The sequence below is a fragment of the Apostichopus japonicus genome, chromosome 18 (genome assembly GCF_037975245.1).
Source record: "Apostichopus japonicus isolate 1M-3 chromosome 18, ASM3797524v1, whole genome shotgun sequence".
Taxonomy (NCBI): Eukaryota; Metazoa; Echinodermata; class Holothuroidea; order Aspidochirotida; family Stichopodidae; genus Apostichopus; species Apostichopus japonicus.
In genome coordinates, this window is record NC_092578.1 from 12622048 (window position 1) to 12645836 (window position 23789).

The 23789-nt window shown below is 35.0% G+C and overlaps 1 protein-coding gene across 3 annotated transcripts; it reads left to right on the plus strand.

The window, feature by feature from the left end:
* Positions 1-570: 570 nt before the first annotated feature.
* Positions 571-7320, plus strand: LOC139958630 (uncharacterized). Of its 3 annotated transcripts, none has more exons than XM_071955846.1 (2): positions 571-2196; positions 2662-7320. In XM_071955846.1, exon 2 carries the CDS (start codon positions 2684-2686, stop codon positions 4358-4360), a length of 1677 nt encoding a protein of 558 aa, XP_071811947.1. In that variant the 5' UTR covers positions 571-2196; positions 2662-2683; the 3' UTR covers positions 4361-7320. The 3 variants fall into 3 exon arrangements, with proteins under 3 accessions (XP_071811947.1, XP_071811948.1, XP_071811949.1); XM_071955847.1 differs by having other exon boundaries at positions 571-2118; XM_071955848.1 differs by having other exon boundaries at positions 571-1804.
* The last annotated feature ends 16469 nt before the right edge of the window (positions 7321-23789 follow it).

Here is a 23789-nt window from a genome sequence, read left to right on the forward strand (position 1 = left end):
TGTTAATTTCATGAAAATATATGCTCTTTATAAATTATATTTTAAAATCAGCTGCAAATAGTTCACAACATTTACAAAGCCTACCTAGATTGGCAATTTTACAAAACTGTGACGTAACATTGGTGTGTTTAATGTTGCTATGGGCAACTGTGGTATGATACGTTTCCTGATATATACGATGGATTTCCCGCAACGCACGATAATAGCTTAACTATACAATAGCCAGCAGTTCCCAGATACCCCCCCCCCCCAAAAAAAACCCCATATGCACACACCCCTACACCATTCACTCTCCCCAGTACCAAATTAAGAACACCGCGGTCTTTTCGTATAAGAAATAACACCCGCCATTGAATAAAAAGGAAAGAAAACACACACACACACACGAAAAGATCTGCAACCCCTCCCCCTCAAACACACGACCCCTTCCCTACCCCCTGCCCCCCCAAAAAAACAGGGCCCCCCCCAAAAAAAACAGGGCTCCATGCATGTATGCTTTCTCCCAGACTTAGCTTATGGTTACAGTTTATATAGATGTGTGCCTTACATCTCTATGGGAGGGCTCAATTTATTCGGGAACTTAAACAGTTAAAGAAATTGCTCATAATTTTTCAAATACTCAACGAGATCCTCCATATAGATCCACTTTCACAAAATATTCACATGTTCGATACAGTCAATTAAAAAATCATGTTTTTCTTTTACACATTTTCAAATACTTTTTCTTTCTTTTCCCTCTGGTATGTCATTCTCGTGGTATAACTATAGTTAACTAAACAACCTTTGTTAGTATATATAATGTAACATTATCTTCACTTTATAATTTAGTATAGCACCACTGCGCTAATTTTTTTTGTACATGTGAGAACATTGAATGTAATCAATCACCATATTTTGTTTGGTATTCCAGCAAAGCTTTAGTATATATAATAGTAGGCCTACTATAGTTAGTTATACAAGTCAATGAAAAGTCATGACACACAACGAAAGTCATGATTCCTAGCAAAACGGGTTATGAAGAAGAAGAAGAAAACAGGCTTATCTGCTTTTAATAATTTTTATTTACATCCTACTGACTTAAATAGATTGAAAATTTCAATCCGGTACAATCGATTGAAATGATCTCATATCTATTTCTGACGTCAATATGACAATTATTGATTTAAAAATAAAAGTAGTTTTCGTATTAAACTAAAAAAAAGAAGACTTTTGGTACCAAAAATTGTAGGCTATATAACCATTAAAAGTTAATCTGATTTTACCGTCAGTGTTTCAAATTAATTAAGAGTTTAACAGGCCTAGGCCTTATACCCTTATAAAAGAGTTCTTTTTGCCTATACTTAATAATATAGTCGCCATCCACCAGTAACGCGTACCTCCACCCATATTATTTAGATTGCAGACCGGTAGATAACATATATAGGCCTACATTTATATACCGTGCTGGCTAAAGCAAATTTCCTGCAAGGCTTGCATATTTTGTGGAACGTTACTTTGTCAAGTTGTCGATAACGCGTGGCCAAACTACCTTAGCAACATATATATATCTATATATAGCCTACCGTCCGTGAACGAAAAACCCCATCACCAATGATATCGGACTGTGACTGAAAAACATAAAACAAAGCCAAGCGGAAATGTGACCGTTACATCTTGAATATTAATTATTCACTTTATATTTGTTTTCTTATCCGTGTAACCAAATAAGACAGATTTATGTAATTCCCGTGCCTATATAGCAGTAACTAGACCTTGACGCCCTCCCGCAGTAAAAGGAAAGGACCAACTTTCACCAACAGTAAAGGTAATAATATACCATTATTTTATTTTTTTGTCGTTACAATTTAAAATTTATAATGTAAACTTTTTTGTTCCTCCCCATACAACCCATTTTGTTCTCCACCAACCAAATCTCATTTCTTCGAGAATCTCTCGTATAGACTCACAGGCGTGGAGAAGGAATGTGCTATATTCTAGCCTTATCGTAGTTTCTGTGTGCATGACCTGAGAAGCCGAGCCCCGGTTCAGTGACTAAAGGGCCAACAAATGTTGTTGGAATTTTGCACAGTTTTGCCTTATTAACCAATGGACATTCCGTGCTTGACCTTGGATTGAGAAGTGAATTCTTTTTATATAAATGTTTAATATATAGGCGATATGCAATAGTCAACTTCAAATTAAGCGTAAGCACTGCAGGTATATATATGTTTATTATGACCATTTTTCTTTCTGCGTGTCGGCTTTTTGTTTTGTATGCGTTTGACAATGTACAGCAGTTGCCCTCAGTCTGACCATAAAAGTTTTATACGTCTGCAATAAATAATCTTAAAGCATATAGCCTATGTTGAAACCAATTTACTTCATCTTTAACTGATACAAAATAGATCATATTAAAAGTAAATTGTTGGGATAAACGGGTAGGCACATATATACTGAGAACAAATATTAAGGGCACAAGTTAGTAAAGCCGCAGTAAATATCATTCGTGAAATAAGACATAGGCTAGTGCCTATACTATTATATTTGTAATTGGCATCTCCTGTTTCTTTCCTTTACTAAAAATTGTCAAATTACCACCGAAGAAAGAAAAATAAGATTAAAATTGATACATTTGCATGCAGCTCCCGCATCAAATTTTAATGCATTTAATTTATTTTGCAGCACGCGAGTGAGTCTGCTTCTAATGGCGGGAAACACGCGCTCAGCTGATTCTGCGAAACAGCCCTTTAATTCCTTTTGTGGCCACATGCACAGCAACCTGGATAATTTCGTAGGTCTACACAATGATGGAACCATACACAGACGTTGTGAACAATATTCTGTGGATTTTGGATCAAAATACGCTCAAGAATTTGATTCATGGAATACATTCGGAGCCAAATTTTACCAAGGTAGCAACAAGATGTTGTGTTTTGAAAACGAGAAAGAAGAACCTGTGAAAAATGGAGACCATGGATTAAAGTTTGTGAATGGTTTTGCTGCTCAGATGCGTCACAATACTGTTGCTACGTATTCAAGTGATGAAAGCGAAATAGACTGTAATTTGTCCACCTACGAAATCGACTCCAACGTTAGTTCTTCTCCAAGCCATTGTTCTACTAAAAGTTGCGTTAAATCTACATCAAGTCAGGAATATTGCACAGACTTTACAGAGACGGACAGCAGAATGTCTAACACTAGTATTAAGTCAAACGTCAGTATCTCGCGATCGCCTAGTTCACTACGTATGTCTAGCAGTAACGAAACTGCACGCGATGCTATGCTAGTTGACATCAATATGGCGGTTGCGGGGTCAAACCGAGATTGCAACCCAGGCGTCGCGGTGCACGAGGAAGTCTCTGTGCCGTCAGATTTACAGCAAAAACAAATACATGACGAGAACTCAAACGTTATCGATAACGGTACGTTGTTGTCCAAGGCAAACTGCTGTGTTAAAACTATGGAAAATAAAACAGGCATTGCCAAGACGACAGGTGAGACATTTCTTGCAAGGATCCACAAGACTCGATTTACGTATAATCAACACAATAGTAATTTAGGACTCGTGCAAGATTGGCTTGATAACAGTATCGACAGTGTGAACAATAATTTGTTATTAGAACAACATAAGCTTGACGGGCAGCGTGCTAGACCAGGATTAGTGTGTAAATGTTGCGCCGAACAGGACAACAAGTCTAAAGTTAGAGGAAAGCGTTTTAGGAAGGGCAAAAAGAATAGAAAATTTGAATATGAGGTAGTTAAAAGGGAGAGTTTAAGGAAAAAGAAGGTATTGAATGGGCATTCCAAGAGGAAGAAAGATAAACGGTTGAAAAGCGTTTACGGTTTGGATAAACGCAGGTTGAACTTGAAGAAAGGGAAAATTGAATCCGAGAAGGGAAGCATCCGACGTAAGCTAGCCATGCAGAGAATTAATGAAACGGATGCTAAGAAAATGATAAAAGAACTAAAAAGAACCCTCAAAAGGGTAAGTGCTGAAATTGAGGAATTAAAGAAACTAACATCGAAAAAGAAAAAGCCAAAACAAATATTAAAGACTGACAAGAAAGGTGGGCGTAGTCAATCAGATGGGCGCCAGTCTAGTAGTAGTAGCAGAAAACACCTTGTGAAGACACATTGTGTTATGGAACCATATCGTTATGTACCCAAAGAAAAATTCACTTTCCAGTGTGCTATTCCGTCGACACCAAGTTTAACAGTAAGAAACGGGGATTTAGAACCAGCATTTAGTATGGTCTTTACAAAGGGAGCACTACCTCCAAAGAAGCATCCAGTGTGGTCATGGAAATTAGGTAAACCTCCTCTACCTGGTACAGTTATTAAGAAGCAAACGGTGATACCCTCGAAGGTGCACGTGTTATAAGTACGGTTTAGTTATTGCAAAAGTCATATGCATTCGATGATAATAGGATGTAAAATATCCGTAGGCAATGGGAGATGACTCTTGGTTGATGGCTGGTCCCAACATCCCCTCAGAACTCACCCCCTCCCCTATATTTCCACAACACATTTTGTGTACAATGTCGAAAGACACTGGATATTACACATCAATGTGCTGTGATTTCCTGTTTTAATCATTGGAACTATCTGTGTCCAAAGTAATGACTTTTCGACCCTTGTTTCGTTTTTCAATTGGTTACGTTTTTATCTTTTATCTTCTTCTTCTTTGTGTTTAATCTCATCTCCTTAATCCAGATATTTTCATTGTCATTGAACCCCTCCCCCCCACCCACCCCTAACCCTTTTTACGGTTGAAAATCATAGTTTTTCTGATGTTCGTACCCATGTTTCACATCATACAACATTCGTATATTAATGAAAATTAGTTCAACAAGTTTCTCAGCCCAGTCATCGCCTGCACGACTAGAATGTGTCCGTGCCAGACATCATCAATGCTATGGCCAGTTTAACCGTCCAATAAAGCCCAATTCATCAGTATCCAACGGTTTGGCACATATAGACACCCCCATTGACTAATCGAGTTGCGGGGAGTCTGGCCCTACCCGACAACGTACCGTGTTTATCGACACCGCCGATCCATGTGAATATAAATAAATGTATTATAAAATCCACGTGTACTCCAAAAGAAATTATTATTAGACAAAAGCATGACTCATAATTGACAGATAGGAGTACTGTTATAGAAATTATTCTTAAACAGTAATGTTCCTAAATAGTACTCCTTACTGTACTTGTCAATTATGAGTCATATCTTATTTCTCTGCTTTTGTCTGATAATAATTAATATACATATATATCTATATATGCCCAAAACGTGATATAATTGTAGCCTAACATTGGTCAGTATGAAGTAAATCGCCGCTCATATATTATTTTTGTGTATTTCTAAATAATAGATAAGCCTATGTTCTCCGACTGTTACGTTGGGCATTGTTGTATTGTTTTTGTTGATAACATGTCGGAAAATAACTTAGTATCTGAGTTTTCCCTGTGAATTCATTAACTTATATAGTGTGCCTCTTTTTTTCATTTTTAGAGCAGTTTGCTATGGTAGAATATAATATACAGTATTCCCTCGGTGTGTATAAGTCAGTAACATATTTTACGAAATCCAAACCATGACATTCCGTATGCTATTGCAATGATCAAAAACTAAAAGAATTTTGGATTTACGCCAAAATTGTGTCCCTGCTCTTGCCAATCACAATTATACAAATCTCTAATATTTTGGGGGAATTCGATCGATTTCTCGTTGTCAGAATTTGGAGTATTTATATCGGATTTTTAAAAAAAATTTTCTGTGTTGATTTTGATCAACTTCTTCGATACGATTGGATTCTAAAATTCGAAAATAGTAGCATGAAACATTACCTCGACTATTTATGTTTCTTTTTAAGTACAGAATTAGAGTAAAAGCTGAATATTTTGAAAAAAAAATCTTCAATTTGCACCTCACATCTGATTAATACTAATATTCAAAGGCGACAATTATTGATAACCGAATGGGGAAAAAACAGATCCTCATTAATCTTTATTTATTAGGGAGGTATTTTAGTTTCATGAAATGTTTTAAAAAAAAGTTCAAATACCAAATGTACATTCTAAAAAGTTGGCAAAGTTTTATCGACATCGATGATAGGTCCAATTAATTTTTTGACTTCACTGCTTTATCATGCAAAGTACAAATTGGGGTAATTTTTTTAAAAATTTCCTTCAATTTCTCCGTAGAAATTTGATACCAACATTTCGTGAGGATAAAAAACTTAATTGTACCTGTTATTAAAAATGTGCTCCAAGTTGGTCGAAATTATAAACAGGCAGGCTAACCTTGCAGTGTTGTTGACACAATTCTCCAAGAATAGTTTTTTTTTTTTTATAGAATGTCCAAACTGGGGTTCTTCGAACATAAGAAGACAAGAAATTAAGTGACGCATTTTCTATCATTCCATGCGGTAATTTAAAAATGGTATTACTTTAGCTTCAAACCAAAGTTATGCAACTATATATATTGTCATCATTTTTGTTGTTGTCAAGGCCTCACTTCGTCGTACAACCATTATAACGTTCATATAAGTGATACGTTGCTTCAGTATAGTTATATTCGTTCTGTTATTGAACTAATAACGTGTTGCTCTGTAATTATCATGTTAACGGAAGTCTCCAAAAGAAGTTATGTTCATAAAGTTTTTCATTAAAGTTGTCGAAATCTTGTTCTCTAAAATAAAATAAAATATTAAAAAATAAATCATCGCAAACTTGGAAACTATGAATGATGACGTTTGCCCTAATTCGGTAATACGTTATATATCGAAAAGAAAGTTAAAGATACATCATATACATATAGGTCACGATGTGCCATTACTTGCATACCATTTAACGGTTTTCTATTATATTAAGTGACATATTTTATGATAGCGTTTTACCTCATGCATTTTTTTCATTGAAGGGTGATCAAAATTTACACTTATATTATAAGTTAATATTTTGAACTGATAAACCGCGCGGTCATGTGGACAATATTTCGGCCAATTATACTTTGCGAATTTTTTTTTTTTTACAATCTATCGTATCGATTATACTGACAAGATAAACAGCAAAAAAAAAAGCCTTCCTAGTAGGTTATGTTTTGTATAATTAGACTTTTGTCGTGAAAAGTTTCTGTAGGATTATTTTCGCGTTTCAAAATGTGCCCTGATTGGTGTATCGGTGTTACGTATTTCCACAGAAGGCTCATTATTCACCTTGAGCTGTATAGAGTTTATTAACATATAGCGTTCTTTTTATTTATCTGACAGCGTAAATTACAGGTTGTGTTCAATATATTTAAAAAAAAAGACTTCAAGCAGTGTCTGAAAATATCAATTTGGTGTTCTCCCCTTTCATTTTTGTCTACACTTGTAACACCTCAGATGGTGCTTCAGCCGTTTATGCTACAATATTTGTATAGATCATTCTGTACAACAGTGGTGTTATAATTGTATAAGCTTGTCGCGTTATATATACAGACTATATCATCTAAGGTAGTGACACAATCGGTCACTGCCAGAGGATTCGAAATTTAAAATCCGCATATTTATAACTTCTTCGTTCAGATATCTGAACTATTTCGCTTGCTTTTCTATGCCTAGAGTGAATCTCATTTGAATACACTAACACTACAAGGTTTCCGAGGTTTGTGTGTTGATACTTTGGACAATGTGGGATGATCCGTCAACTTTTTCGTCAAATCCATGTTTTTTTTTGTGAGTGTGTGTGTGTTTACTTGGGGGAGTGGAGAGGGGGGGGGGACGGGAGGGGGTAACGGAATTGAATGAGCTTGTGACGTAATTAAAGCTTTAGCACGCATCTTCGTTACGTAGACATGAAATAATTATACACTCTTCGTTATTTCAAACAGATTATTTTGTCCATTTTCAAAATTTCAATGGCAATCATTGTCAAACTTGTTCGGCGGTTCTATTTTTTTTTGGCAAAAGAAATATTGTATCTGTTGTATGCTGAGAGATGATGACAGATCTAACACAAAACCCATGTTTTTCAATCGGGCTTGTTTTGGCGAAATGGTTTGTGTTCATGCATGGACGCATTCAAATATCTTTAATTATGGACATTTAAACTATATGGGATATGAGGAACAAGGCACAAATAATATATACATTTCTAGATTTAATTTCTTAACGATTAGGCGTTAACCAGGAGGTAACGTTATCCTTAAAACCAAAACCGTACATCTGAAGTATATCGGATTTGTCCACATATAAAATCCAGTTTTTTTTTCAACAGGTTTTTTTTCTTCTATATTTAATTCGCGCCAAATTGCCCTTTGCATTAAAGTGACCTGTCAATGAGCTCTACACATATTTATCACAATCAAATTTACTCTAATTTTAGTTCAACGTTTCGAAAGAAGAAGTTTTGTATAATGCAAAAAAAAAAAACATTATTAAATTTTACATTCTTACATTATCCAAAACGACTATAAGCAACATAAAACGGCAAACGACATCAACCATATTTTCCCTGAAATTCGTTATAATTTCAAATTAATGAAGTTAAATCAGGCTACAAACAGTACTATGAAACGTCTGGTATAGCAAGGGCATGCAACTGCGTGCGGGTTGTACCAGGTTTCAGTGAAATAAATTTTGTGTATAGAAATTGTCGATTGGGAGAATATAATATTTATCTTAAAGCTTTCTCAGCATTCTTGTCGGGTCAATCCTATGTCTTTACGACAGAAGCCTGTTGCCGCAGGACTAACGTGTATATCACCAGAGAGTGGTATAGGCCTTTATTGCCGGTTATTGTCAAATATTGTACCATGACGCTGCGTTTATTGAGCAGAATTGAAGTACTGAAGATTGTATTTCTCTATAGTAATTACCACTACACTGATACAGCTATATACTACGCCTTGAATATTATTGTATGGCAGTTCTTCAATACTATTACATAGGACATATCTATAATGTTCCAATTGTAACATAAGTGGTACTGGATTTATGAAAGATATTTTTTAAAAAGTCACACATGACTGAGAACCACAAAAATAAAACAATTTTATCCATTATCAACCTTAGTCTCCTAATACATCGATACTGTCAATTAACCGTATCATTATGAAGATGACGATGTTACGTCACTATATATAGTCAAGATTACCACGAGTCCCCCTGAAAGAGGATATAGATACATGTATATGATGGATAGAGTGATGAAAGTATATGTATTACGAGACTTGCAATTTTAAGAGTTTCTACAGCTGGTTGACTTATAATTCTGTTTATATATGCACATGAGTATTTCAAAGGACTTTGATACCGAAAACAATTACTAAACCGGGCTCAAAATGGCTCCTCGTGTAGCTCCGAATGACAAACTCCTTTATACATCATTGTAAATATAAAGTAGGCCCTACACGTAACATCGATGAAGAAAGACGGCGGACCTTTAAAGGAGCACTCTGGTATATGTCATTATTTTGATATAATTCCTTTGAATTTGTTGCAACACCAACCGGACACAACTGCACACATGGTGGGTGAAGTTGATGTTATTGTGGATCCTCCACCCAAACACTTTCTGGTCGGCCTAGCATGACGAAGATATCGATCATGGACGGGAGATGAAACCAGCTGTTTATAACAGAAATGCGACTTGGTCGAAGGATATGTTCACCTTGGTGGTGAGGCTATGGGTATACACAATAATCAGGATGAGATGCGGAACTCGACATGGTTGTTTTGGTGAACTCTTAACCACACCAGGGCTGCCTGTCTCACATATGCATCGTGATTCATTTAAAGATAAACAGATTCCGGCCCGAACTTGGTCACATCAGAGAGGTCAATTATATAGTTTTAGCTCTCTTTTGACAATTTCTTTGCTTGTTTTTTATCTACGGGGAAATCATTTTTGAAAAGTTAGTTCTCATCAATTGTCTCTATGCTTGTAAATCATAACAAAAATAGGGGGGGGGGAAAGACATCATGGTAAGCAATGTAATACAATTTTTTTTTTAATAATAGGCCTATGTACCTTTTATAGCCCATTATGATGTAAAAACGTGTTATAGGGAAATATTATGTAAGTTATTATTATATATATATATATATGTATATATATATATATATATAGGCCTATATATAGGCTTATATATAGGCCTATATATAGGCCTATATATATATATATATATATATATATATATATATATATATATATAAATTTACACACACACCCATATATATTAGTTCCGAAAATTATCTCAACTGAAGCATGGTGCACTTAACCGTTGTTGAAAGCTATAGTGTACAAGTCATTGGCACGTCATGCAAACAAGTGTGTTTTCGTTCTCTATACGTAAGTGTCTGTATCCAACATTTTGCGGCATGTCACGTGCAAACATAACGTTAAGTAAGGTAACAGACAATCCCTATACTTACATTGCATTTTCTGTTTCTATAATACGTATAGCGTTTAATAACATATATAGGTACGTGTGTTCAGTGAAAACGATGTAAACAGAAAGTCAGATTATATATATTTTTAAGTTTGTTGGTCAGTATATTTGGCATTATTTTGGTATAAATTTGGAATTATATGGCCAAATATGTGACTTTTTCATTTGATCCGTCCCTTATAAGATATGGCTTTACACTAGTGTTAATTATCTTACCGTCTTAACTAAAGTTTACTCGGGTAAATTTATGGGTTGTCATTTGCACGTTTTTATGGCACAATCTGTAACTTCATCATTTCACAATAGAGGTAATAAGGTCACCCACATACAACAGAAATTTACCTATCGATATCACAGAAATTAAAAAATATATAGATATCGCAGAATTCACAAAATAAATAGCATCGATTTCAATACACTCATCCGCATCGAAAATGTCAAATTGATAAAATTTTTGTGCACGACTTTCTTTCCTGCAAGAATGAAATGTTACAGAAACTATCCGAGTTGTATAGATTTAAAACAAATCTCTTTTGAAATTCCTTTTCAGTGAGTTTATGACGGTCAATTGGATGCAAGACTCACATATGTAATCGATATTGCTTCCAAGTATGCTAGAAGTAGAAGTACAAACTGAAATGATCACTCGCTAGCTTGCTACATTCATCGATCATTTTACTGCCTTCTTTAACATCATTTCAATCATTGAGCCATATCACTCTGTGAAAAGTTGAATTTTTTTTTTATTGGAACTGTAAGTTTAAGGCTCAAAACTATTTTTATTCTTTTATCTTTTAGCGTTGTAAATATTTGTTTAATTGTTTTAAATGTTACATATAAAAGAATAAATACATCACGGCTACCTGGAAATGTTGTACTTTGGTACCAGCTATTTCTAATTCGGCAGAAACCTGGTCCAATAAACTGGTCAATACGTCGAGCAGGATTCCAGTCTACTCAACGAGACGCTTCCTGTACTTGACCCAATCGAACTAATGCCATACCCTAGACGAATGGATGTAAATTATTATAATCTAGTTTGCATAACGTACGACTGAATTTTGTTGTTCAATGATATATATATATATTATATATATATATTATATATATATATATATATATATATATATTATTTTTCGAACTAAGATCAGTTTACAACTTGTGACTTTGCAGCGCAGTTTGGTAACGCCTACATGTTTCAACTGAAAAATATATTTAAATATTATAATGAACTACGAAAATGATGGCTTTATTTGTTATCATAACATATTTGGGCTATCTTGGTTGTAAAAAAAAAGGTACATTGTACGATATTTTTGTACACTTCATTTGTGTATTGGTGGCTTCTAGTCGGGTTTCAACTTGTACGTACATATATAATATATAGTTTGAAAGCAGAAATAAATAAAACGGATAGTTGACTCTTATGCACATGTAATATGCCAAATGTCGAACTGTTTCTGCTAGCTCAAAATGCTTTTGGCCTGAGAAAAAGTGCAATCATATGTAGCACTCGTCGTGAATCGTAGAGATAAAATTGAAAGTTCTAAATTAGACGGTTCTCGGTATACTTCACGTGATTCCAAGCTATTATAGGTAATGATTTAGTGCACTGAACCTTGAACCTATATAACAGGGCATCCGGTGACCTAACACAACCATAAATTTGGTCATTCTTCATCATTATAATGATTGACGTAACGGTCAAGATAAGGTCTACAAGATGTCGAGGTTATTTTATCCCTGCGAAACACGCTATTTGTAACAATAAATAATTAATTAATTAATAATTTATTCTACCTAGACGGATTCGGTGGCAATTGCAAATATCAGCAGTATTATAATGTCCTGAACTCAATCCTTCAAGTTCAAGTCCACAGTTTGAGGCGTTGTTGATTATAATGTCGACTTGAACAACGAATCAGCTTAGTTTATAGCTTTCAATGTCATAATGAGAGATTTGTGGAAAACAAGAATTAAACCCAACACTCTATACTTTAAGGTTTTTTTTTCACAATTATAAATGATATAATCTAACATTAATAAACGAGATTAGCCTCAGCTCCATTACGACATTTTTGTTTGCTGCAAAATCGAGTAAATTATCGTATTTCTCGTTACTGCTAGAATGAACTTTGAAAACAATAGCAACTTTAGACTGTCGCCGTCAGTGTTAACTAATTTTCATTTTCACTTAGTTTGCGAGATTTCTATCATTTTTACAACAAAGTGGTCTTGTTTGGATATGAATATAAACGTTGTACCGTCGAACAAAGCTTGATTATGGAACCTAAATGGAACTACTAAATGAGATCCAAAAACCATATTTATTTTTTCTTGTAATCTCAGTTTCTCAACCAGATTGAAATGATTCTTTGGCAGTATATTATTAACAACACACGTCATATGTGTATAGCTATACACGTGTTTGCACATGATTATAATTTATGTGACTCATTATCAAAAGAAAACATTGTTCCACGTTATGCCATATTCATGACCGTCTTAGCTAATTAGTTTCCTGATATCTGTTTATAGATCTATTTCCAACCTGCTTTTAACTGTTATTTACCATACATTAACATACAAAGTCAAAATGACGATATATCAGATGTGGTATTAAATTAATAAAAGTATTATATACTCCCACCTCACCCCCTGTGCTTTATAAGCATACGTTATTGTGTGTATTATCTCGTACACTCAGCCAACATGAAATAGATATGAGAGACAAACATAGAACTAACTAATGAAGTAAACAGGTTAAATTAAACACCAAATATGTAAAAAATTCAAGTTGAAATCCGTACAAGTGAATTACCGTCTAGAAATAGTCTTGGTCTTATTTTAAGAATGTTTCTAAATGGCTGGGATATTTATTCCCATTTTTAGTGCAAAATCATTACTACTGTCAATACAATTATTTTCTTTCCACATCCGTAAATACCAGCATCATATGAAGAGCGAAAATTATTCGTTCTAAAATTGGTAAAATCAGCTTTTATGTCTCCAAAGAATGCTATCATAAAGTGAGATATATAAACTCCAGTTCTGCACCCCTTTGCAGTGTTATACATACAGAAAGTAGTCTTCCAACAGTATAAGTTTGTATTTTGTTCAAACTCTTTTCTCAAAACAATAATTTAGTTCTTGAAAACAACGACTTGTGTTTACCGACCTGTGAAAAAAAATGTTGCCAGTTTCAAAAAAAGGAAATTTGATTTCCATTGAAAAGAACGATGTGCATTCCTCTTTAAAAAATTTAGAATTGCAGGACAAATGATATTGTTGTCTTCGCTTCGCTTCATTTGTATTATTATTATTATTATTATATTTTTTTAGAAAAAAAAATCTTCGCTCCAAAGTAGACACAAATTTCCCTTAGTTTGAAATTAGTTGGAAACGATGTATTTAATAAAAGTATAAATTTGTAAATGATGCAGGCCTCATTTTGTATACCGTATATACAGAAGCTTTCGTTCACCTAAAGAATAAAATGTGTTTATCAGACTTATAATCATCAACGACCCATGCAGCTTGAAATAACTCACAGTCACACTAGTCACACTAGTCACACTAGTCACACTAGTCACAGTTCTGTTATAATGTTCCTCATTCCACAAATTGATTCCATTCCACTCTTACAAGCTTAATACGACTTTATGAGCAGATAAAACCTTACACACTGGTAATATTTCTATTTGTACTAAATTGACAGATATCCAGATACGTTTAATGAATACATCGCTTTAACGCAACACATATCATTCTTACACAGCCACATAAGTCAAGAATTAATTTTCTAGTGTACGAGAGTAATAACAAGTTACATTACAAGGGTCACTTGATATAACTGTGAAACAAATATTAGAGTGAGATTACACATATATAATATAAGTGAGATTTCAAATTGTCGATTATGAAATTTTTTTCGTTTTTTTTTAAAATTTTTTTTACCATGGTACCTATATATTGGTAACTGTTCTTGTTGAACGAGAAATTCACAGAAGCTTAAAATTCTCATGTAAAAATACTATACCATGAATAAGAAATATTGTTTTCAAAATACTACTTGAATCCACGGTCAAGCATTTTGATATTATTTCCGTGTGAAAAGAAAGGTATTTCCAATTACTTTGGCAGTGTCTGCGGTGAAAGTCCATATAGAATTTCCACACCAGGAACGCACCGTTCTTTTACCGCGAGAATTGACCGGTTGGAGGTCGAGCCTTGCGGCCGTTAAGCGATAAATACAATTTTTGTACGCCTCGATATATTGTCTGCATTATTCGGTATATGTATATTTTAGAGCAGTCTCGTATACACGGGTTGTTGTTGTTCTGTGGGATGTGAAGTTCTTCGAGTCCTTAATTCTCGCAAGCCATAACAACCGACTATTTTTAGCAAATGAATCACATCACAACTGAACACAAAGGAGAAGAATGGCCTACAGTATAAGTAACAATTGAAAATAATGTATAATATGTTAAGTGACTGAGAATATGCGGGGGATAATGTTTACCAAATCAAAAACAAATCGGCTAGCCAAAGACAACAACCAGAATGGACGTTGAAAATGGCAGTTTATGGAGCAAGTAAAACTGATAAACCCCATCAACAAAAACAAAAAACAAGCATTTAACATGATTTATACTTCAACTAGGTCCGTTATTAAATTAGACGGGAAACTTATAAGAAAGGGAATATTTGCTTCAATATCATTAAGAGGTTTTTTTTATGAGTTATCATAAAAGCTGTTTAACCTATTACATATTAACTGGAACAGAAAAAGTCAACAACCTAACAAAATTTGACAAAGTCGATTTCTAAAAAAGAGTAATAATAACAATAATAATAATAATAATAATAATAAACCAAATCAGTGATAACAATGAAAGACGAAAACACAAATGTCCCAATAATAACAAGTTCGTAATCGTTGACCGACTCTTGGCACTCATTCGTGGAATTATATTGTAATATTTTCTGCCAAGCATGGTTGTCTTGTTTAGTCATCAATTATTAAAGGAAGACACCCGCCCTTCGGTCGTGTCTGAAAACTATCAACGTTTAGAGCGAAAACATGCTGCGAACAGTATGTCAAATCAACTTACATAGGCCTACTTTTTAATAATTTTAATAATGTCTTCAAGTTGAAAATATCACGAAACTATTGTCTGAATATACCTCGTAAATATTTACATGAATTTCCGAAACTTTGTTTTTAAAATTTTCGGCCCAACTAAATTAAACACATATCCTTTTCATCTGATGATAACAAATTATGTAATACTGAGGTATCCTATACATGATGGGAGGTATATATCTATATACTAGAAGAGCTAGTTTTGTTCGAAAACTCTGCAAATAACAAAAATTGTCAGTTTTACCTCCAATCCTTTACTTAATTTAATTATTGTATCTCACTTGAGATGCAGCCTTTCTCTAAATGTAGCATAGTTCTTTAACAGTTTTCCCCGTTAATCCTATATATATATTCCTATATATATAGGCCTATATGTATATATTCCTATATATATACAAACTATATATATATATATACAAACTATATATATATTCCTATATATAAAAACTATATATATATACAAACTATATATTAATATATACAAACTATATATATATAAATATATGTATATATAAATATATATATATATATATATAGGCTATGCAAACTATATTCAAACTATATATATATATATTTACAAACTATATATATATGCAAAATAAAAATATATATAAACTATAGCTATATACTATAAATATATATACTATATCAATATACTACATCAATGTATGCATAAATTGTCCGATGGTATTACTTTAAACGTCATTTTGTTGTTGCGCTGAAAAGAAAAAACAAAAATACCGTTACTGTTAAAACATTTCAAAAAGAGAAATAACTGCATTGCTTAAATACTTTTACAGACAGACGAACTTGAGAGAATTATGGCTGTTACAAAACCTATCATATATTTTGGCTGAACAACTTTGCCAGATAATTTATGCAGACTAAACTACTGACTGGATAACATTTCGTAAAAATTTCCTCTGCTAGATTTGCTGCAATTTGGAAACGATCAAACGGGGCTAGTTGTAGCTCCATAGTGCTAGAATGGATATTTTCCCGACTAACTTCAAACGAATATGGTATCATTATCTGTACAGGGTAGATACACTTCGAAAACAGCTTGGTGAAAAGATAATCTAGATGGATAGTCGTACGCATGACAATGATTCAATTTTCGGGGGTAAATATTTGATATTATTAAGACAAAGTACACAAAACAAAATCTTGTTGGATCGAACATATATGGTGAATGATAAAGTTTCCACCTATTGGTGTATAGGGGTATGCATTCTCATTGGAGCTTTCAAATGTACTAAAATTAATTTAAACTGTAAATTGCCGTTTTGTATAAATTCATTTCGGTGTTTACTTATTTTGTTATTTGACGTAAAAAAATAAGACACATATATCAGACACATATATCAGACACATATATCAGACACATATTTTAGAATATAAGACACTTTATACACCTATAGATCGGATCTCTATCTCACAAGTGTGTTCGTCAATGGCAAAATACTGTATTAAATCAACTGATCACTTTTCGTTCATAATGATAAGCAAGAATTGCCTACAAATAATACGAAGCAATGGAAGGTTTTATTCTGTAGAATATAATTAGGTGAAGTGTCGACAGATAGAAACTAATATTTTGAATGTTCTGCCCATGTTGATAAAACAAAGTTTGGTGGGCCATATGTCTAGGTTTGGGTCAAATGGCTATAAAGGAAACAAGAAATTGATATAGTTATGATCGTTGTATTACAAAGCAGTTGGCTACCGAACAAAACCAATATGCTGCATTGGAAGTGAACTTTTTATTAAGAAAAAACTCCATGTGGTATAAACATAACTCTTCTCACTGTATATGAGCTTCGTAGTCTTTTGAAAACATTTCAATCTTAACTTAGATCGACTTTTTGCAAATCAATTTTTTTATCTGACGTGATTGTGCTTGTAAAATGTTTCATCCAAAACCACGTAATGTGACACTTTCAAATATTTTTACAGCAACAAACATGATCACTTGAAATGTTAATATTTTCAAACCATAATGTATAATTACTCATCACAGATGCTTATAGAGAGAAATTTGACATACGAGATTTAGATTACTCAATTAAAACACAAATCAGGCTAGAGTAACTACCCACGCAACTTTCTGTTGGACCAGTATAAGAGTCATGAGGTGGGGGAGGGGGGGGGGGGTAGGGAGAAAATATACATGCATGGGAGATTATTTCATTTGCTATTGTAAATGTCTCGTAGTAATACAAAATCAGAACAAATATAATCTGTTTTCGGTCATGCAGCAATTCTACTCTGGTTAGCAGATACTATAGCCCTGCAGTTACATATAGTTCTGACATGTGGCCAGAGTATGGATTACATAACGATTACGCGACGTAATCGCTTATACATCGCGGAATTCTGATATTATCGTTGAAATTCTTCACGCTGAACAAGTCATTAAATTCCTTTATATATATTTGTTTTGTTTGTTTGTTGTTTGTTTGTATGATTATCGAGCAATTAGGGATGTGTATTTGCATGGATACAAATACAAATAAGTTCAAAATTTTAGTATTTTTCTTTCTTAAGGTAGCGTCCCAAGAGATGTTTATATAACCTCAAATAATCTCAAGTCATCGATTTTAAATGGCTTAATCTTGCTTAATTGGCATATGAAAGCCTCGGCGGAGGTTAGTATACTGTTATTAAGTGATATGAAAATACACCCGTAATTAAAATTGGTTGAAAATACCAAGTTTGAAGACAACTGTAAAGTACGATTAGTAAGATTATTTTAGGTCGAAGAAAGATCAACCTAAACTATACTAAGTGCGAGCATTTACCCCTATAGCCAAATAAACACCTATCACAGAAACTGAATTTATTGTATTACTTGCATGCACCCTCATATCAGTTTTCTGCATATATTAGGCAACAATACTCATGTTTGTAGAATCATCTAAGATCTTACAATCATCTGTCAAACTTTGTAGGATCAGAATAAATCCGAAAGTTACTTCTAATTTAACCCTTTTTATTTCTTCAATTTTAGCACTTTGATATTAGAGATGCGATTACCAATGCAGAAAAAACAAATCATTAAGAATTTTATGTAACCTTGTCAATATTGTCCTACCTTAAATCAATATTGGGCCTTAGTACTTTTCTTGAAGACCAAAACCAATCCCAACGATTTAATTATTTTCTTTGTTTGTTGCTTTATTAAGCCACGTTCCCAATTGATGTTTCCTTAATTGCAATGCCGTAATATAGGATTCTTAGAAAGCATTTTCACATAAAATTAATACGCTTGTATCGTCAATAAAGTTTCTGTAGATAAAATTCGATTAGAATATCTCACATTCGATTGGAAATTGTGCACACCGATCGTTGTGACGACACGGCAGATAATGGTGTCTATTTTCATTGAATAAAAAAACAATACATAATGTCTTTCTGATGACGTCGCAAAATTGAATACTACAATGAAAAATTATGTTTTGTTATACTTTAGGTCACTAACTAGAGATTCTTAGGGATTGATATTCAAACCTTAAAACTGAACTGTCAATCTATGGAATTACCATAAATATTTATATGTATATAATATCGCAAGGATGCATAACAATTACACAGTTATGTAACCAAGAATTCAGATGAGAACTGGTTCCTGGGTGCCATGGTGGATTCCGACGAGGCGGTATATAGGTGGGACAAGCCGAGTGGAAGGGGTGCACACCAGAGGTGTGGGAGAATTCGTTTACCAAAACGCCATTCCTTAGACAAGAAAGGGTTTAGCGACAGAATACCAACACCTGAATTTAAGTCAGTCGATCTAGCCATGTGGAAACTGTATAGGCCTATACTTCAACTTTGACATTAACATTGAGTTCCTTCTGTAGACAGATCACTTACAGCCACAAAGGCATAGGATAAATATTTACTAAGTTATTACAATTGATTCCGAACCAACTTTAGTACATTGTATTGGGCAACAAAGAACAAACCTGCCGTAGACAGGTATAGGGTATATAGATTTATATATCCTATCGTGTGTACACATGTGTTTGAATTTTTGTGGTATAATGATCTAGCATAACCTATTGTGTTATCATGGATTACCTCTTTACAACATAGCTTTGTATGACCGTGTATGCATTTACGCAGTACGCACAGGTCTGACAAGAAGAATGGGGAGGGGCCGGGATCAAGGGAGTGGCCGGGATCTCAGGTGGAAGTAGTGTAGCCCCGGGCCTGGCGATGACAATAAGATCGCAAGGGGGAATGGAATTTAAATAATATGTTCTTATTTTCATAAATGCATAGAGAGGGGAGAGGGGGATGTCCAAACCGTGGTCACGGGCCCACATTTGGCTCTCGACGACCTTGCTGGTAGAGATCCTCCGCATTGTTTATTTTAACATGCTTATCCGTCTTGCAAGTTTTAAATATGAGCCTTATAGTTATCACCATTCAATAAAAAGAAAAAACTACAGCAAAAGAATATCTAGTTACTAGCTATTCTCTTTCATGAAGAATACCAAAATTTTAAGACTTGTTGATTCGCTCTCGTTAAAAATATGTTTTGTCTTATATGCTATACAGGCGCGGATCCGGGTAGGGTGTGAAGTGTACACCTGTCCCATATTTCAATCACTCTCCCCGCACCCCCTCCCTCCATAAAACTAAAAGGTAGTTGTCATGTGTAGACCTACTTTATAGCTTGTATAATAATACGCATCAGATTGCACCGTTTTCACGACAGATATATTATATCATGCTTTTTACAGGGCAGGACCTCCAGACCCCCCTACATCACGGGGTGTCGGCATGAACGACGCCTCACGTAAGTCTTAGAATTTTGTTAGCATTGTCCTCCGATTCTAGTCTGCTTCAGATAGACAGTTCAAACAGCTAAGTATTCTGGTACCTTCACACGATTGGCATACCTGTTGTGTATGGCTACAACAACTCCCAGTACGGCAGATAAGTTTTGTAGATGTGTTGAGAGACCGAAGGTGTACCGTTTTGTTTGACAATTCCTTGGGAATCAATCAAACCGGCCGCTGAAAATATGATCGATCTTCCCTCTTAGTTATACACGTTGTAGAATTTACCTTCTTCCAGGTGGAATATTGAATCATTTTTCCTGATGGTGTATGTAAACTGGAGGAAATCCTTCAAATTAATGGCCACGTATATAAACTATCTCAAAGGATTATTGTACATACGTGCACGTCAAGCAGGGCTTAGTGGGTCAAAGTTGTGGCACCAATTAAATGCCTACCCAATGGGTCATTCCTCTCCAGCAGAATTTGTTTTCATAATTTGAACACTTCCGAGGGAAACTAACGTTAACGCCGGAGCGTGCCTGCGTATGTGGCAGTAGGTATCTCTTCAAGTTCGCATAAGAGTATTGGCTAGGAGTTAACTGAAGGCTATCAGCCCAGTGCATTGTGTTGAAAAGTGCGTTTAGATTTTGATAAGCGATATGGGCTTTTGGGGCAAAACTTTGGGACCAAACGCAAACTTCTCCTTCAGCATATATACATAAATATACTCAGCCGTAATGCAAACCATTACTTCAATGAAAATGTGTTATCATAAATATTAGTTAAGGTGTGATATATCGCTCTAGCTTTAACTCATTGTGCAGCCATTATTTTACTGCTGTTATCTGAAAGGCATACATTTTTTATATTCCTTCTTCATTCAAATGTTGTTTCTTGAAAGAATCCATGTCGGCAGTTTATCATAGATCATTCATATCATTTCATAGTTGCCGTGGTAACAGTCGATAGTATTGGTATCACAGGTGACGTTATCACTACTCCCGAGTAGTAGTAAGAAGAGAGAGCAATCACTCACCACGACACCGTCCCAGCAATGACGAGAGGCAGGCTTCATTTACACATCACAGTCGATTTATTTAAACTCTCCATCAATAACAAATTAATAACGGATCCCCCTCCCCTACCCTTGCACCATTAGAGACCTCTCAAGAAACCCGCAGTAAACTTCTATCATTGGTGTTGTGGTGTGTTTGAGCTCAGTAAGGGGATCAATAGTGAAGAATATTTTCAATGTGAAAAAGGGTGAGGGTGGAAGCGATTAGCGAGGGAAGAGGATGGAATCTAGGGAGCGGCACAAACTGGGAGGGACACTAGAACATGTGACTTTGATTTGACTCTGAGAAAATCATAAAATCATAAATCAATGAAAACCTTTTAAATACTGTCATTTGCGGTATGAAAAAAAAAAATGAACGGACACCTTTTCGTTACAAAACTGGAAAGTTAATTTTTCATTTACAAAGGCCAGGGCACTTCTAATTTACAAAAATGGAAACTGTCAGGTTTCTCACAAGAATGGAGGAAGGGCACACCCCCGCTTACACCTCCCCTCATCGGGATGGGACGATCTAATGGTAAGGAGGGGGGGGGGGGCGCCAAGTCATATAAAAGGTTAACAGCAATTAATGTAGGCCTATGTGCTAGCTGATGTGTATTTTGTGTTTTCATAGATCAATTGTGATTTGTTTGTAGCCCCCCCCCCACCCCTGCAGACTGACTTTATTCCTTAGTACATGTTCTAGGCGAACGATGTTACTGACGTCAATAACTATATAGGCAAAATAACCACTATAATATACATTTAAGGGCGATGAGTATTATGGAATACATTAGATGCCGCCAAACTTTTTAAATGTTTATTGCGGATTAATTTAAAGTTCTTACTAAACGAGGTTAAATTTTCCGACAACTTGATAACTCATTGTCAAGATGATTCTAACATTTTGAACTGCACACAAACATTAAGTTTCATATCATAATGTATAACGTTCGCACTTAAATGCATTGAAGACTCGCCCCAAACCGCGTGCGGCCATCTGAAAAAGTTAACTTTCCGTTGCTTGCAAGTGACGTTTTGTTCGTGTCGCTACAAAATGCAGACAGTACAGTAATGAAACGTGATACCTTGTTATATTTAAGCTGGACCTGAGATGTCCATCGCTCTATTGTTTGTACACTGTGCTGTGGGTATTGACCGCAGCTGTATGTACTGACTGTACACTGGTGTCTAATTACCGATGGTAGCAAGATGTGTGTGTGTTTCACACATGGTAGCAAGATGGTAGCAAGATGTGTGTGTGGTAGCAAGATGTGTGTGTGTGTGTGTTTCCTGGATCGACGGTAGTGCCTAACACTTCTGTTACACCTCATTCGAAACTAGGTCAGATTACCGGCATTAGACGATTCTTTTTGCGCGAGTCTTCACACCCTTTAAGGTTTGGTGTAGTACTTACACGCGAGCGTATGTAGCAACTGCGAATCCTATCCTAACCCAAGGATATCTTTGCTCTTTCGACTTCGAATCTCGACTTAGTTTTTGCTTACAGGAATACTACAAACGTCAAATATCCATTTGATTTGTCAAGCGCGTAGCAAGGATTTCATCTTTGCGGGGTGGGGTAAGGATTCAATGTATTGACCTGTCAACGAGAACGCAGTGCACTTAACGACATGTTGGACTTAAGAGGCTTTAGTGCTTTCAATTTTTATCCAATCGGCCGAGATTTGAGCCATGTAAAGTTATATTAAAATTTTCAAAATACTGGATATGATTAGCCTAATATTGATTCATTGGGTAGAAATTATTCAAGTCATATATGGGAATGCGGTATCCCAATTTCCATACTTTTGAACCTTTGTGTGAGATCTCTCTACGTTGTTCTCCAAATTCTCCCTGCTCATGGTCCCCCTTTGTCTCTCTCATTTTTGGGGGAGGAATCGATCTTGGCTATGCGCTTGTCATTTGCTGTTCTCTGAATTGCAGAAAATGAAATTGCATTTGTCACATTATAATCAATGTGTAAAAGTAAGTTGGCCTGACGTTTCGATCATGGTAGGATCTTCTTCAGAGGCTAAAAGTTACTTCAGAGGCTAAAACTTACCTTTACACATTCTCTTACACAGGCTCTCTAGTGGATAAGCAGTTCGCTAACAGTTTTGTTTTATTTTGACATTTTAATCAAGGTAACTGGTAACTCACATCTGTGTTCTAAATCACTTCCTCCCTCCTACCCCACCACATTAACAAGAGTGGTGAATGGTCCATCCACAGTGAATGGCTACATAGGTCAGTTGGCAGAGCACAGTATACATTCCGTGGGAGATTCAGATCCATCATATATGTAAGTTGGAGGAGAGGGATAAATGTGAGAGGGTTGGTTTGGAGGAGAGGGGTAAATGTGAGGGGGTTAGTTTG